Source organism: Drechmeria coniospora, chromosome 01 (genome assembly GCF_001625195.1).
Source record: "Drechmeria coniospora strain ARSEF 6962 chromosome 01, whole genome shotgun sequence".
NCBI classification, from domain to species: Eukaryota; Fungi; Ascomycota; class Sordariomycetes; order Hypocreales; family Ophiocordycipitaceae; genus Drechmeria; species Drechmeria coniospora.
Genome location: NC_054389.1, coordinates 6,922,279 through 6,937,710, shown reverse-complemented (window position 1 = coordinate 6,937,710; position 15,432 = coordinate 6,922,279). Strand labels below are relative to the sequence as shown.

Genomic DNA, 15,432 nt, shown 5'->3' with positions numbered 1-15,432 from the left:
GCAGAAAGACGCACCCAGCGCTCGAGGGCGAGATGCTGGGATGCCTAGGAAAAATAACAAAAAAGAAAGAGAGCGAGTGAGCGAGCGAGATAGGAGATAGGAGAGAGAAGGAGAAAATAGAAAAAAAGGCTCGTGAGCGCGCAGGGACAAGGGGCTCGTCGACCGGGGCTCGTGGACGAAGGGCTCCAAATGTGCAATCTTGCTGTGCTTCTTCTTCTTCTTCAAGTCCACCGAGTTCCCATAGCGGCCGATGAGGAGGCGTTTCCTGCCGGTCCCGACGACGCCCCGGACTCGGGCGTCGCCGGCGAGCGGTGCGGTGCGGTGCGGGTTCGCGTCACAAAATCAAGTCGGCCGATGGCGGCCAGAGGTATGGTCGACTCCCTTGGCGGCGGAGCGCAGCCTGTTTATCGTCCACTGCGTCAGCGGATAGACGTCAGCACATTTCCCCTCGGGCCGAGACGACGGGCTCGGCGGACCGGGATTGGCACTCACATGCGATCGCTGCCGCCCATGGCGCGGTTGGTGTCGGGCGTGTCGACACCGGCTCCGGCTCCGCGCTCGAGCATCTTGCGGCGGGAGCTCGGCATGGCGTTGGGCTTGGGGGCACCACCGGCGGCGGCGGCGGCGGCGGCGGCGTTGGTGCGCGAGGCGCGCGCCTTCTCGTCGTCCTCGGCGACGGCCTGTCCAGCGGCTTGAGCGATGGCTTGTGCGTTCTTCTGGTACTTGTAGACAGTCCAGTCAAAGACGTAGTCGTACTGGAAACCCTCGCGGACGAAGAGGTCACGGAAGATCTTTCGAAGGTAGCTGTAGTCGGGCTTGTCGTCGAAGCGGAGGGACCGCGTGTAGTTGAGGTAAATGGCGAACTCGTTGGGGAAGCCGCGGCAGAGGACCTCGGTCGGCGTCGTCATCTTCTTCTCCATGATGCGGTCGTACTTTTGCTTCTTCGTCGCCGCCTTGAGGCCCTGCCAGGGCAGGGAGCCGCGGCAGAAGTAGAGCATGACGTATCCGAGCGACTCCATGTCGTCGCGGCGGGACTGCTCCACGCCGAGATGCGTGTTGATCGAGGCGTAGCGGGCGGTTCCCGTCAGGTTCTTATTCTCACGATAGGGAATGTGAAAGTGTGTCTTGGGGTCGCGGTACTTCTTGGCGAGGCCAAAGTCGATGACGTTGACCTGGTTGCCGCGCTTGCCGATGCCCATGAGAAAGTTGTCGGGCTTGATGTCGCGGTGGATGAAGGACTTGGCGTGTATGTACTCGATGCGGGAGATGAGCTGGTCGGCGAGGAGGAGCACAGTCTTGAGCGAGAATTTACGGTTGCAAAAGTTGAAGAGATCCTCCAGGCTGGGACCGAGGAGATCGAGCACCATGGCGTTGTAGTCGCACTCGGTTCCGAACCAGCGGACGAAGGGGATGCCGACGCCGCCGGCGAGCGACTTGTAGACGCGCGCCTCATACTCGAGCTGGGGATGCTTGGCCTTGACGGATTCCAGCTTGATGGCAATCTCTTCGCCGGAAATGATGTTGGTGCCCAGGTAGATGTCGCCAAAGGAACCCGAGCCAATCTTGCGGCCGATGCGGTACTTGTTACCGACGCGAAGATCCTAGATGACGTCCCGTCAGCCTTGCCTGCCGTGCACGGTTGATCCGTCGAGCGAGCGTGTTTGGCAGATGGGGGAGCCGGCTGGCCGGTCCGAAGGGAGGGAAGGGGGGGCGAGGCGAAGGGGGTTGCCTCGAGGGAGGCCGCGTTGGGGGCACGAGCGACAAGAAGACGACGAGGGGAATCGTTTGCTTTCGTCTTCAAGCCCGCCCCGCGCTTCCCGTCGAGAACGTCGCGGCTGCTCGACGAGCGAGTGACGGAGTGATGGCCGTGGCTCGGCGTCGTGGCCTGGGGGTTCGGGGTTGCTCACCATTGTGGTCATCTTGGCGGGAGGTTGCGAGTGCTTCAACCGTGCGAGGGTGAAGCCGACTCCGTCTCAGGATGGAGATGAGGTGCTGGCAGGCACGAGTTCTGGAGTTGGCCGATGCCCAAGGTCAGCGACGGTCGATGGGCTGCGGGAAATGATGGTGAGGGCAGCAGGAAAGGGCAAGGTGCGAAGAAAGGACAGCGTTTTGATGGCAGGCGGCTAGGGTTGGGGGGGGGGGGGGGTGTGCTCATGCAGGCTTTGAAGGTCCACAAAATGCAGCAATGCCACCAGTCCAAGTTCGGTGCGGATCAGCCTTTGGCCCGGCGGCTCGCGCGACGAAGGCTTTGTTCGACGAAGAGCCGCCGCCGACGGGGCGTCCACCGCCAGCTGCAAGTGCAGGGAGGGAGCATCGAGGCAGGGGAGGAGGAGAACGGGGGGGAAAGCAAGGAAATAACGTAGGAAGCAAGAGCATTTTTTTTTTCTTTTTTTTTCTTCCTCGCTCGCTTGCGGGACCGACTGCTCGGCCACTCTGATGGTAGGCACGTACTCGCACGTACCTAGGATGATGGTCTCTTGGCCGGTGCAAAGGCGGTGAGAGGGCTCGCAACGAGGGGATTGCGGAGGCTCGTTTCGTATCAGCTGCCCCGTTCGTCGTGACGGGAGGGCGAGGCACGGTGATGATCAATCGTGCTCGAGGTTCGCTGCTCCGATCGAGGCACGCGTGGTTGTTGGGTCGGGGGCGGCGAGCAAGTCCGCTTTCCGGCCGGGTTTCGCGGTCGAGAGGCGCCAACTGTCGGGTCCGAGTGACGGGCGTTGGTTTGATGCCTTGCTGAATGCTCGATCGCGAGCGTTGGTGCGGGTGGGGGGGGGTGGGATGTTAGGTGTGGTCAAGGAGAAGAGAGAAAGGAGGAAGGGAAGAGAGGGAGACGAGGGGGGAGAGAGTGGCTAGGGATAAATAAGTACAGGTACATGCAAGCCGGCGGACGCTCGGGCCGGGCAGAGAGAGAGAGGCGAGGAAGAAAAAGGAACCTCGACAGCTGGCCGCGCCCTGAAGGAGGGGCGGCGGTTGGGGGGGTAGCGGTCGTCGGCGACTATGGGAGGGGCGACGCGGTGCAGCTTCAGCGCTTGAATGCGCTGAAGTGGCCTCGTCCTCGCCGCAACTTAGGGCGTCGTGTCGCTGTCGTGGCGCGCCCCTGCCGGCGGAGGCCCGAGTGCAGTGCTCGTGCCGGCACAGCACGCCCTCTTGGCTGCAAGTTGGGCGCGACGACAACTGCAAGTACCTGTACTTGGGTGCGTGTGTGCAGCCGCTGTGCACATCACCGCACAACTCCCACCGGTACCCAGGACTGCAGTTGCACATCATGCACAACTACGGAGTACTCCGTATTATCAAGCATTACACGTATCATCTTGCGCTTGCATCTTGCGCGCGAACCAATGCGATGGACCAACCTTGAGGAGTTGAGGTACGCACTGCGGGCTCCTCGGACACACGAGGCAACGGGTGCGCCCTTGGAGCGACACCGGCCAGCGGGGCCATGGCGGCGGCGACGAGGAGCACAGTACGGGTGGCCAGGCCGTGCATGCTCTCAGGCCCGGCTCGACGGCGCGCAAGCGCTCAACTTGCGGCGCCGTGGCCTTTTGGAATGGCGACGTCGCCGGTTCCGGTTGCCTCATGAACAAGGCGAGGCGAGGCAAGGCAAGGCGAGCAAGACGGCGAACGCACCACGGCGCAGCACGTCGCAGCACGTCACAGCACGTCACAGCACATGGAAGCACGGCACAGCGCAGCACAGCGCAGCACAGCGCAGCACAGCGCAGCACAGCGCAGCACAGCGAAGCACAGCGCAGCACGGCACGGCACAGTGAGGCTAGTAGCGCTCTGGGGTGAACGCAGCTTGCAGCGGCTGGTTGGTGCGTCACGGCATCGGGTCAGCAGCCAGCCAGCCCGCGAGGCCGGCCTGGTGCTCCTCCGCGTGAGACGAAAAGGCATCGCCACGGCTGCATCCGCGTCGCAGGCGAGGCAGGCGGGCGGCTGACGAGTGGTGGTGACGACGGAAGCGTTCGGGACGCGGCCAAGGCAACAACCCCCAGCATGTGCTGGCGGAGAGGCGACCGACCGGGGCGCCTTTTCCCCGCCGTCCTTGACGGGTTGGATTTGATTCGATCGAGGCCAGCTCGATGCACGGGAAAGGTGAGTGGGTGACGGACGCCTCTGTCCGTCCACCATGGGCTCGAGTCAGCAGCGGATGGCACCTGACATGGCGGCTGCGACGTCAAGAAGCTTGTCGGGCATTGCTGGTAATATTCTTCATTCCACCAGCACGGCGCATTCTTGCGCGTGCCTACAGCGCACCGCCAGCCACAAGTAGAGGGTCGAATGGTCTCGCGGGCGTCGTCCCTGCAGCGCACATTGTACCTGGGCAAGTACCGTACACGAGCACGAAGCTTGCGGATGGACATTCCTGCAGGCACATTGTCCTCCCTCTCGTCGACGAATTCTACGAGTACTCCGTGCCATAGGCCTTGAGCAGCAAAGCAAGTAATTACACTACCGTGTGCATGGAGTGCATGGTCGACGTCGGTGTGGCATGAACGTGGGATGAACTGCCAAGCCTCGAGGCCCCTCACCCGGATGGTCGGGGCAGAGGACTAGGTGAGGTGTACATTTCCATGTAGGTGTACAAGTAAGTGTATGGAGTACTGCGCAGTGCTTAGGTACTTGTACATGTTCATGTACAGCACGAGCATCATGTACTCGAGTGCAATAAGTACATCTACCTTGTGCACGTGTAAGGAAGTAATAGTACTCCGTACTAACTTGGGACATTCATGTGCATGCCCAAGTACGGAGTACTTGTGAACGTACAAGTACTTGTACGAGTACTATTATGCTACATTGATTCAATCTTGTGCAAGTACCACTACTTACGGGAACAGTGGATGGTACACCTACCTACTGTACTAACCTACTACTAGGTACCTACTTACTTACATGTACGGAGTACATCTACAGTCGTAGGTATCGAGTACTGTAGTTGTGCAGCATAATACCGCATTAAATACTGTACTTGCATCAACAGGTACGGCGCATGTCCTCCGAGCGTCAAGTACTCACACAGTACTGCATATGCCTTGAGACCTACTGAATGACCGGAGGCACCTGGATACTACCTACTACTAGGTAGGTACCTACGTACTAGGTTAGTAGGTGCCTAGTACCTGCATTGTGCCATCGTCGCCGCCGTTGTTACACCTTCCAGCTACTACTTGGGTACGCTCGCTCACCACAGATAGTATAGTATCAACATCCGGCAAGTGCTGCAGCAAGTGCAAATACATGTACACTCACACTGTATTGATTCCTGTTGCATGTGGGAGGCGCACTCTGCTTGGTTCGTCATCGCAACGTAGTCAACTCTGGTGCTACCGTTTGCCTCGCTGCTTGCCTTGACGCACCGCATGCGTGCCGCTTTGCTTGCTTGCTTGCTTGCTTGCTTGCTTGCCTGCCTGCCTGCCTGCCTGCCTGCCTGCCTGCCTGCCTGCCTGCCTGCCTGCCTGCCTGCCTGCCTGCATGGGCACCCAAGTCCGCAGGTAGGTGAGTGCCAGTGCAAGGGAAGCGAATCATGACTCCCGTCCCCCGTCGTCACCTTCCTCGCCCGATGCTTTCGCCACGTCACGACCATGTTCGACAGCATTCGTCGCCCCGTCAATCCCTGGCAGATACGCTTCTGGTGCACTGGCCCGGCCGGCCACTCGTTGTCGTCAAGGGTCCATGAAACAAGCGCTGGTCCTCGACTGCCGTCACTTTCGCACCCGTGCATGGTCGGGGTACGCTCACGGCGATGGATTCACGCCCTGACCGTGGCCATCACAGTTGCCACTCCTCGACCACCCTGCGGGCTCTGGTGCCGTGGCCACGGCTTCCCATGTTCCCCGTCACCTATGGCCATCTCCTACGGCCATCTCCTACGACCATCTCCTACGGCCATGGATTCGCGTACTTGCCACGGCAATCGCTGTTCCCGCTCTGCGACCACCCCGCGAGCTCTGGCACCATGGCCACGGCTTCCTGCACATGTGCTCACCGTCACTTGCGGAGCAACGCATGTGCGTTGCGTGCGTAGGCAAGGCGAACAGCCAACAGCCCGTCAACCAACGGCCCTTGCTCCCTTCAGCAGCAGCGGCCCGACAGCACTCCGACAGCACTCCAGCAGCGTTCCTCCTCCGAGGCGCCCCCCTCGTCCGTGCCCATGTCGCCGAATCATCTGCTGCCTCGCGACGTTCCCCTCCCCTGGACGGATGTCGAGACCGGATCGAGACCGAGCCGACGGAGAGGACACATGCGACGACGAGAGCCTACCAAGCAAAGTAGGTGCACGCACTCTGGCAATTTCCGGTACGTATGGGATACGGGTTCGCCTACGTAACCATCCACGCCTAGGCAAGTAGGGAGTAAGTACTGCTTGCGTGCTGACCGACTGCCACATACGTGTGCTTGTGGTCGTACGTCAAGCGTGACCGGCAAAGCGACACCACCTACGAATCCTCGTACTGTACACTTACTTATCCGTACTCGTAACGCGCATTACAGTACTCCGTACGTATACTCCGTGCGAGCAAGCACAGTACGTACGCACGTATATGCTACCGGCATGTACATTTCCCGGCCAATCACGTTGCCCCTTGGTGTGGTGCAACCGAACAGGCACTCGCCATGCAAAAGCATCGACAGCTCCTGGCCATCTCCATTGACTCGCCTCGACCAAACGACACGGAATCATCTCCTTCATCTCCCCGACGCCACGGTCCGCCTGTGACGACACTCATCTTCCGTGACGGCGCGACCCCCAGTCCGGAGATGGATTCTCCCCTTGATTCTCCGGCCTCGCTCGCCGCCCGTCCCTACGGATCCCTGCCAGCAATCCCCTGCCGCCCGTCCTGCGAATGCTGACGGACCGTCTACGTCCGAGCAGGGCCGAGGCGAACCTCCGAACTGGTGCTCCGAATCGACCTACGCCTTTCTGGGGCTTGCCTCCCTACCCGCCATGCCAGCCGTTTCGCCGACCGTCCGTGGACGTTGTACGCGGTAGGGGTGCGGAACACACACCGCTCTTGGCCGTGCTCGCAGTCGGCCGACAACTTCGAAGCCATGGGCACCACGGAGAGGGGCCGTGTTGCCATCGTGACCCTCCCCAACGCTGTGTTTGTATTTTGCAGCTACTGACACTATGTCCTTGATCGTTTACAATGTCAACAATGAACGAAACTACGGCGCACGCACCGAATGCTTCCTAGACCGGCTAGGAGATACGTGTACGCTTCTCCGATACCCAATCCAGGGGGTCGTGCGTCTTACGTTTGCGCCCGGAAAACACGGACCGAGACGTCCCTGTGGGCTCGAGATTCTGCTCGACCTCTCAGCCGTGCCTCTGCTGCGACATGGGACCCCACGTCCCGGCCGGTTGCCCGCCGGTCGGTTGCACAACATTCGCTTGCCCGACGCTCGCTTGCCCGGCGACTGCTTGCCCGCCGCCTGGGTATCCGCCGTACCCCGCTCCGGCTCCGTACTGCGGCCCTGGCGGCGGCGGACCTTGTCCCGGCCGGTACGCGGGCCCCGTCGTTCCGAGCAGCACGGCCTCCAGCCTGTTCTCCAGCGCTAGGCTCGTCTTGTCGAGCCACTTCCTGGCCGAGGATGCTCTGAACAAGGAACCGGAAGAGGAACGCACGGGAGCGGAACCGGCAGCAGAGGCAGAGGCAGTGGCAGAAGCAGAAGGAGAGCCAGAAGTCGGAGCAGGAACCGGAGCCGAAGCAGATGCCGGAGTCGGAGCCGAAGCCGGAGCCGGAGCGTGAACCGGAGCGTGAACCGGAGCGTGAGCCGGAGCGTGAGCCGCAGCATGAGCCGGAGCAGGACCATGAGCAGGACCATGAGCAGGACCATGAGCAGGACCATGAGCAGGACCATGAGCAGGACCATGAGCAGGACCATGAGCATGAACAGGAACCGGGCCGGCGTTGGTATAGAACGGCTTAGGAGGAACCGCATACGCCACCGGAGGGGCAGGGGCCCCGTAGTAACCGGCGGGCACGGGACCGGGATGGAAGTGCTGTCCGGCCACAGGCCCGTGCTGAGGCGGCATCCCGTGTGCCGAGAACGGCGCGGCGAATGACGGCTGCATCGGATACGGGGACGGGTAGGTGCCGACGGCCGGTGACTGATACGCCGGCTGCGGAGGCGACTGCGGCGGCGACAACTGGCCAAAGTGCGAGGCGTACGATGGCGGAGGCGAGGCCGGGCTGAACGGCGGTGATGTTCCCGTGTCCGACATGGAACCGTGGAGCGCAGGCCGCGCCTGTTGAGCATGAAGAGCGTACTCGGCCGAGCTCTGGTACGGCGACGGCATGCCGGGGGTTGGCGGTGAGTTGTACGCCATCAGCGGAGTCATGCCGTACGTCGAGCTGACGGGCGAGATAACATCCACCGGCTGGGCCGGAAACGTCTGCATCGGCGAGATGGGCGTCATGCCCACGACCGACGTCGGCGACAGCGGGGTTAGGTGGGAGCTCTGCCGATGCAAATCGGGCCGGTACGTCGCCTGATGCTGCCGTCCCGGAGAGGCCAAGGGAGTGTGGGGGAAGGGAAATTCGCCGTGGCTTGCGCTCACCACGCCGATCGCCGGAGTGACTTGGGCAGATGCCGTCGCCGCCGGCTGCTGCGGAGGCCCGTTCCACGTCGGCGTGTACGACGGGGGGCTCGAGTCCTCCGTCGACCCCGGCGCCTCCAAGACTTCGGGGGCGTTGCAGCCCTCTCCCGACATGGCCGCCGCTGTCGCTTCCGTGCCTGGGACCTGCTCGGCGGCGGGCCCGGTCGAGTTTCCGTCGCTCCCCTGGGAAATCGAGGCCGAGTGCGGTCGACCCGCCTGCTGCGCGTCCGATCCGTCCGTCGCATCCGCCGGGGCCTTGCCGTGACCGCCCTTGGCATACACCGTCGCCCTCGGCCTGTCGCTTTCGACCATGGGCGGTCCGTGATACGGCCACGGCACCGAGCTCGTTCCCGCCTCCCGCTCCTGCGTCGGGATCTCGCCATCCGCCGCCTGCGTCGGCCTCCTCGTGGCCTCCTCGCCGGCGTCCGACTGCTGCGGCGCCGGCTCGCCGCTCATCTCGAAGGCGACCCCGCCGCCGGGCGATGCGATCGCTCCGCTCGGCGGCGCGGCCTCGAGCTCGGCGATGAACGTCCGCGCGGTGAAGATGCCATTCCGAGGCAGCGGCTGCTGCTGCCGATGCGCCGGCGGCTGCGGCAGCGGCAGCTTCTTGTCCTCGGGATAGCCGTGGCCCGTCATGGCTCTGCCCGAACTCGCGCGCTCGGTACCGTCGTCGGTGTCGTCGCGGCGATCCGGATCCAACCTCACGCCGAGCGCGAGCGCCCGCTGGTTCGTGCCTGGTGGTGCTGTTTTCGATACGCCCGTACGCCCCGTCCCCGGTTTGGTAACCAGCCGTTCGGGACGGGAGACTTGGCTGCGGTTCGGCCTATGCGAACGCGGAGACGGAGGCAAGAACCGCGAGAAGAGCGCGGGGGAGGAGGAGAGGAGAAGGAGAAAGGAGAAGGAGAGGAGAAGGAGAAAGGAAAAGGAGAGGAGAAGGAGAAAGGAGAAGGAGAGGGGAAGGAAGAAGCGGATTTCCGTGCGACAGATGGCTGGGAAGCTTGCGCGCGCGGCCAAACTCGTCTATGGATGATGCCCTGCTGTCAGGGTGAGGTTGACCTGACGTTGAAAGAAGGTGCCAGCACCGGATGCCGACGACGACGTCAAGAGGATGAGGGAGTACAAGTAGGTAACAAGTACTCCGGACGAGTACGGCACTTGCACGTCGCACACATCCCGATTCCCGCCCCAGCGTAAACCCACACGGCGAGTGCGGAAGATGCACGAACTAGCGCCTTAGCGCGCTGCTAGCCAGGATTCCCTCGTACAATGCTATCGATAGCAGCCTCTTAGCCCCACTTTCCGACTCCACGTCTGCAGCCTCGACGATGAAGCTACAGTAAGTACGGAGTAAGTACTTATACTTACATGAACACGTACCCTCATACAGGTACATGTACATGTTAGGTACACTTACTTGCAAGTATTCGTCTGTACACCTACATGTGCTCCGTCCTTGCATGCACAAGTATGTACTGACACACAAACTCAATACTGATAATTAGGTGCGTGCTAGTTACGACCTACACGTTGCTTCGTGGGTACTGCTTGCTATTTACATTCACAGCATCGTACCGCACAGCATCGTACCCTACCGCATCGCATCGCACCGTACCGCACCGCGCCATACCGCATCGCACCGTACCGCATCGTGAGGTAATCTCGCCATCCATCATCGTCCTGCCAAACAAGCGACGCCCACTCGTCGGCAGTTGACCAACTGTGCGAGCCGGAATGCACGTCGTCTGCTCGCCATCTGCACCTGGGCTTCCCGCGTTGGCGTGCCGGCGCCTACGAGCTCGTACATGCATGTATATATAGCTGTATATGCCAAATATAGCCTCCGTATCGATTGCGCGTCCACGTTCCCGTCTCTCCTGATATACAAAAACGTAGCGCCCGCAACCAAATTCGACCCGGCGGCGGGTGGAACAAAACAAACTGTGCGCAAACCCATCTCCTCACCCTAGGCTCCTTCTTCTCCAATCGTCTAGAATCCAAAAGCTCGCCGCCGTCGGTACGCGTGCTGTCTCGACGACGCCGCCCACGCTCCGGCCAAGACTGCTGCCACGGTGTCGACGGATCACGCATCCGTGGCAGCCTCCTTCGCTCTAGTCGTTCTCCTCGGCATTTTCCTCGCCTCGTTTCCTCCTCTCGCTCCATCTCCGCTTGCCCACCCGCGTCTCGAAGTGAGGGGCGACGGCGGCGACTTCCTGCATGGTGCCTTCGATGGCGGCGCGCGTCTTGTTGCGGTAGCAGTCCACTGCACGTCCCGTCAGTCGCGTCTCCCTGGCGGGTCCCGCCGGCGTCGCGGTCCAACTTACAAGCTCGCTGCAGAAACACCGTCCTGCCGGAAAACACGCGGCTCTGGAGCCACGCCATGCGATAGGCGAGGTCGTTGAGCCGAACCTCCTTGTGGCGGTTCAGCTTCCTCATCTGCGGCACCGTCGCCTCGACGGCCTGGTCCTTGCCCACCGTCACCTTGACAACCTGGCCCGCAGGTCTCGAGGCGCGCTGGCGGTTGGCCTCGCGGCCCTCCGTCTCCTGGCTTCCGTCGTCCGAGAAGTCGTCGGCGAAGAAGCGCGAGCCCATGGCGCTCGGCGGCGGGCTCTGCATCTCTCGGGGGAAGTAGCTGCGGGGGTACACGCTGGCTCCCTTGCGGAAGCTGTCGGGGATCTCGTTGGTGTCGACGCCGTCGAGCGTGACCCGCACGCGGAGCCGCGAGCCGCGCACGTTGTCCTCGACGAGGATGAACTTGCGCTTTTTCGCCTCCGGAATGTCCGGGAACAGGCCTTCGGGTTCGTCCGCGTTGGCTCGGCTGCGGTTCCGAGCCGCCATGGCGTCCCCGGCGCGAGGCGTCATGTGAGACATGGGTCCGCCCTGGGAGCTCGCAGGGTAGCCCTGGCCGCCGGTGTAGCCCGTGAAGATGTGCGCTTGTCTCACGTCGTCGCCGCCACCCGACTGGCCGGGGTGCGCGGGAGGCTGATGGTGGTGATGCTGATCTTCGTAGTTGCCATTGCCTCAACAAACAAGTTAGCCAGATTCCCCCCCGGTGACGGTGCAACAACCGACGCGACGTAGTTGCGGAGACGAGAACATGGACGGGAGCGCGTGCAGGCTTGCGTCGGAGCGGAAGCCACGCCTCGGCAGAGGTCTCGATTTTCAATTTCCTCGACCCGAAACAACGGCTTCTCTCCAAGAGAGCATCAAAATCTGCCAACAACGAATGGGTACGGCCGTTCATGGCCAAGAGGCAACTGATCTCCGTCCAAGAGCCGTGCGACACCGGCAGCGATGCGAAGCAGCAAGGCCCGGCAGGAGCGGCAGTCGCCTGCCAATGCCACCTCCGTATAATGTACAGGAGAGCGCGAGAATCAGGTGAGGGGTTCCTTCAAAGCACGCAGCAGGCCGCGTCGTTCCGAGGGCGTTGCGCGTCTTGCGGGCATGGACAACTCATCTACCGCCGCCAGGGGATCGCAGAAATCGCGGCGCCGCGAGGTCCGTCGCGGCGCACCGCCGAGGGTTTCCAAAAGCAACCGTTCGAGCAGGAGAAGAGAGGCTGCGGAAATGCAAAAAAAATTTGGAGCATGCGATGAAGGTATTTCAACCAGAGAGGCAACGTGACGAGGGAGAACAGAGTCCGCTCGGCAGCCTCAGCCGTGGCCGGAGCAACGTCGCAGAATGCAGGGTGTCGCGGCGCAGACGAATTCGAAACCGAAAAAAAAAGAAAAGAAAAGAAAAGAAAAGAAAAGAGCAGCACAAACGCAACAGCAGATGCATGCATTCAAATCACATCTGATGGAACATACCGACTTCGTCTGCGGCGCCCGGGGCGCCTCCGTCGCCGTGGCCTCCGGCGTGGTGGTGCATCTGCTGCCCCAGGCTGTTGAGGCCGGGCTTGCCCATGGATGCGGCGGCGCCGGGACCCAGCGGCGGCGCCGTCGACAACCCCGACGGCCCGCCAGGCCCCGACATGTGAGCGGCGCCGGGAAGCGGAGACGACGCCTGCTTGCGGTTGCTGATCTTGGCCATGCGACGGACTCGTCGGCTTCGGAGTCGCGGGTCCTGGTTGCTGTTCCGCCAGCTGTCCACGGCGCGCTGGATGAGGCCTCGCTTGCCGCGCAGGGGCGGGTTGAGCTGGGCCAGGGCCCAGCCGACCCTGTTGCAATCCGTCTCGTACATCAAGCGGTTGCCGCGGTACTGGTCCTTGGGGCAGCAGGCTCGAGGATAGACGCAGTTCTCCTGCTTGAACTCGGGCGAAAGCTCCTCCGTGTTGACCGACTCGACGTCGCAGCGGATCGTGTACTCCATCTTGACGCGGTCGCGGGAGTACTCGAAGGCGATCCACTGCACGCCGTTCCCGTCCTGGCGGACGACGAGCGGCGTCGTGGCGGGGATCGGTCCCGGGGCCGCGTTGGGGTTGACGCCCGCCTGGCTGCCGGGACTCTGGAGGTGAGGGGCGCCCTGCTGGTGCGGGTGCGGGTGCTGCTGGTGCGGGTGCTGCTGGTGCGGGTGCTGATGTTGCGCCTGCGGCATCGGCGACGACTGCGCCTGCTTCTGCAGCTGGACGGGCACCTGGGGCTCGAGCTTGGGCCGCGGGCTGCTCGTCATGCCCGGCTGGGCGTGCTGCGCGGCGTGCTGCGTCAGCTGGTTCTGGGGTGCCGAGTGGGACATCATCATGTTCGGCTGCGACGTCATGGACTGCTGCGGGTGGTGCGCATGCTGGGCGTACGGCGACGCGGCCGGGTGAGGGGGCATCGACTGGTAGTGCTGCTGAGGATAGTACATGGACTGCTGGAGGTGCTGCGACGGCGCTTGGCCGTACAGGCCCCTGTGCTGCTCGTGCTGCGAAGGGGAGGCCACCGAGGCGGGCGAGTTCGACTGGGGCGTGTGGTATGACATGGGAGGGTACGGCGGACGGGGCATCTGCGCGGCGGCCATCATGTCCGACGTGTCGGCTGCCGAGCGACGACGACGTTAGCAACGCGTCGCGGCCGAGGGCGAGGGAGGGAGGGGGGAGGGGGGGGCAGGGTGCCGGCCGACGGCCAACTTACCGGCCGACGTGTACCCGCTATTCGCGCCCGGCGTGCTGTAGGGACTCGGATGGCTGTAGTATCCCAAGCCGTCCTGGGTGCTCGCGGCGCCTTGGTTCCCCGTCTGCTGGTACGCCTGCGGGAGCGAGTGGGTTGACGAGTAGGCGCCCTGGTGATGCTGCGCCTGGGACGTCTGCTGATGCTGATGCTGCTGGTGCTGATGCTGATGCTGCGGCGTGTGAGCCTGCGAGTGGTGCTGCTGATGAACGATGCTCGGCGGTCGCGAGTGATGAAGGTGCTGCGGAGGCGGAGGACCCGGTTGCGAATGGTGGGGATGATGCTGCATAGAGACGAGATGCATCAGTAAGACATTGATTTGAGTTGGGAGTATGGCGTAAACGGGCACGGAAAACAGTCCGAAGTAGGACGCGTTGGTGTTTTAATGGCCCCCCTGGCCGGTATTCGCCGGGGAGCTCGGTGGAGAGAGCTGCCCCTGGCGAGAAGACTGGGATCGCACGGGTGAGGCGTGCTGGGCCCCGGACGGAGACCGCTTGCGTTGCTTACTACAGCGACGGGCAGGACGAGTTTGTCGCAACTGCCATCGACGTGGCAGGGGTGGGGGGAGGAGGGGGGGAGGGGGAAGGGGGGGGGCGGCGGTCATGTACCGAAGCAATGGAGAGGAGAGACGGGAGAGACGGGAGGGAGCAGAGAGGTTCGTCGGAAGCAAATCGTCGAGACCAAGCGCTCGCTCGTGGCCGGACACGGCTCGAGGGCCAGGGCAGGAGAGGAGAGGATCAAAGAGGTGCCGGAGCAGGAGGACGATGGGGGTGGTGGCGCGAACGGAGGGGAGCAGGGAAGGAGGTAATATTTGATCCCAAGGCAAAACGGGGACGGAACCATGGCAGGGAAGCCATGTTGTGTGGTGTGGGCGGGCGATGATGAGCTGACAATCAACGTACGTACTCGTACTCGGACTGATGTGCGGGATGGATGCGACAATCGCGTGCATCGCACTCGCAGGAAGCGGCAGTGACCTTGATCGCCGGTAGGTGGCAAGTACCCGGCGAGGACGATATCGCATAGGACGAAGAAGTTTGTGCCGTCGACGCCGAACGCAAACCTCGATGATGCCGGTCGCTGACACAATGCCAGCAACCGGGGGGGGGGGGGGCGAGGGGAGGCCTTCCGAGGAAAGGAAGAGGCACCTGGTCCTCACCTCACGACTTGCGGGCACCACCCAGGGACGCGTGATGGCAGGGGGTGCCTAGGGGTTCCGGGAGCGACGGGGGTCCGACCCCCAAAGCGTGGCGGGAAGAGAGAAGAGGACGGGGGTGGGGGACGACGACGCCAGCGCATGGAAGAAACGTGACAGGGATGCGAGCTTGTGATGAAATGGCCAATGGACAATGCGACCGGGGAACCAGGGCACGAAGTTCCAAGGGGCAGCTGCCCAATGAGGAATTCGAGAGCCGGGGCTAGCCAGCGGACCAGGGTAGAGCGCGGCTGCCGTCATGGTCGCCCGTCTGCCGTTGGTCCACCAGCGCCGCAGAACAGGGAAGCCCCGAGGCGACGAGAGGACGAGGCAAGACAAGGCACGACGACGCCTGGCCACCAGCCCACGCACAGCGGCCCCCAACGGCAGCCGTGGGGTCCCGAGGCCGCACCCCCCCTCCCCTCCCTCTGCAACGGGTTCCCAGCGGCAAGCCGATCAAAGTTCAACTGGAGCTCTGGTGGCAAGGGGTAGGTAGGTAGGTGGCTTGGAAGCGTACGACCGTCCGGTGCGATCGCTACGGC

The 15,432-nt window shown here is 62.8% G+C and overlaps 4 protein-coding genes across 4 annotated transcripts; 1 reads left to right on the top strand and 3 right to left on the bottom strand.

Annotated features, from left to right (window-relative positions):
- Positions 1-488: 488 nt before the first annotated feature.
- DCS_01800 (casein kinase I hhp1) lies at positions 489-1,919 on the bottom strand (the record flags this gene model as incomplete). The annotated part of the gene is made up of 2 exons (XM_040799131.1): positions 489-1,601; positions 1,908-1,919. The coding sequence occupies 2 exons, from the start codon at positions 1,917-1,919 to the stop codon at positions 489-491; spliced, it is 1,125 nt and encodes a 374-aa protein (XP_040660014.1).
- Positions 1,920-5,588: 3,669 nt separating this feature from the next.
- On the top strand, positions 5,589-6,279 carry DCS_01799 (uncharacterized protein; the record flags this gene model as incomplete). Its single annotated transcript, XM_040799130.1, has 2 exons — positions 5,589-5,735; positions 5,782-6,279. The coding sequence occupies 2 exons, from the start codon at positions 5,589-5,591 to the stop codon at positions 6,277-6,279; spliced, it is 645 nt and encodes a 214-aa protein (XP_040660013.1).
- Positions 6,280-7,324: 1,045 nt separating this feature from the next.
- DCS_01798 (uncharacterized protein) lies at positions 7,325-10,255 on the bottom strand (the record flags this gene model as incomplete). The annotated part of the gene is made up of 2 exons (XM_040799129.1): positions 7,325-9,628; positions 10,196-10,255. The coding sequence occupies 2 exons, from the start codon at positions 10,253-10,255 to the stop codon at positions 7,325-7,327; spliced, it is 2,364 nt and encodes a 787-aa protein (XP_040660012.1).
- Positions 10,256-10,716: 461 nt separating this feature from the next.
- DCS_01797 (ribosomal protein L24E) lies at positions 10,717-13,999 on the bottom strand (the record flags this gene model as incomplete). The annotated part of the gene is made up of 4 exons (XM_040799128.1): positions 10,717-10,868; positions 10,930-11,625; positions 12,415-13,563; positions 13,660-13,999. 4 exons carry the CDS (start codon positions 13,997-13,999, stop codon positions 10,717-10,719), a joined length of 2,337 nt encoding a protein of 778 aa, XP_040660011.1.
- Positions 14,000-15,432: the final 1,433 nt, after the last annotated feature.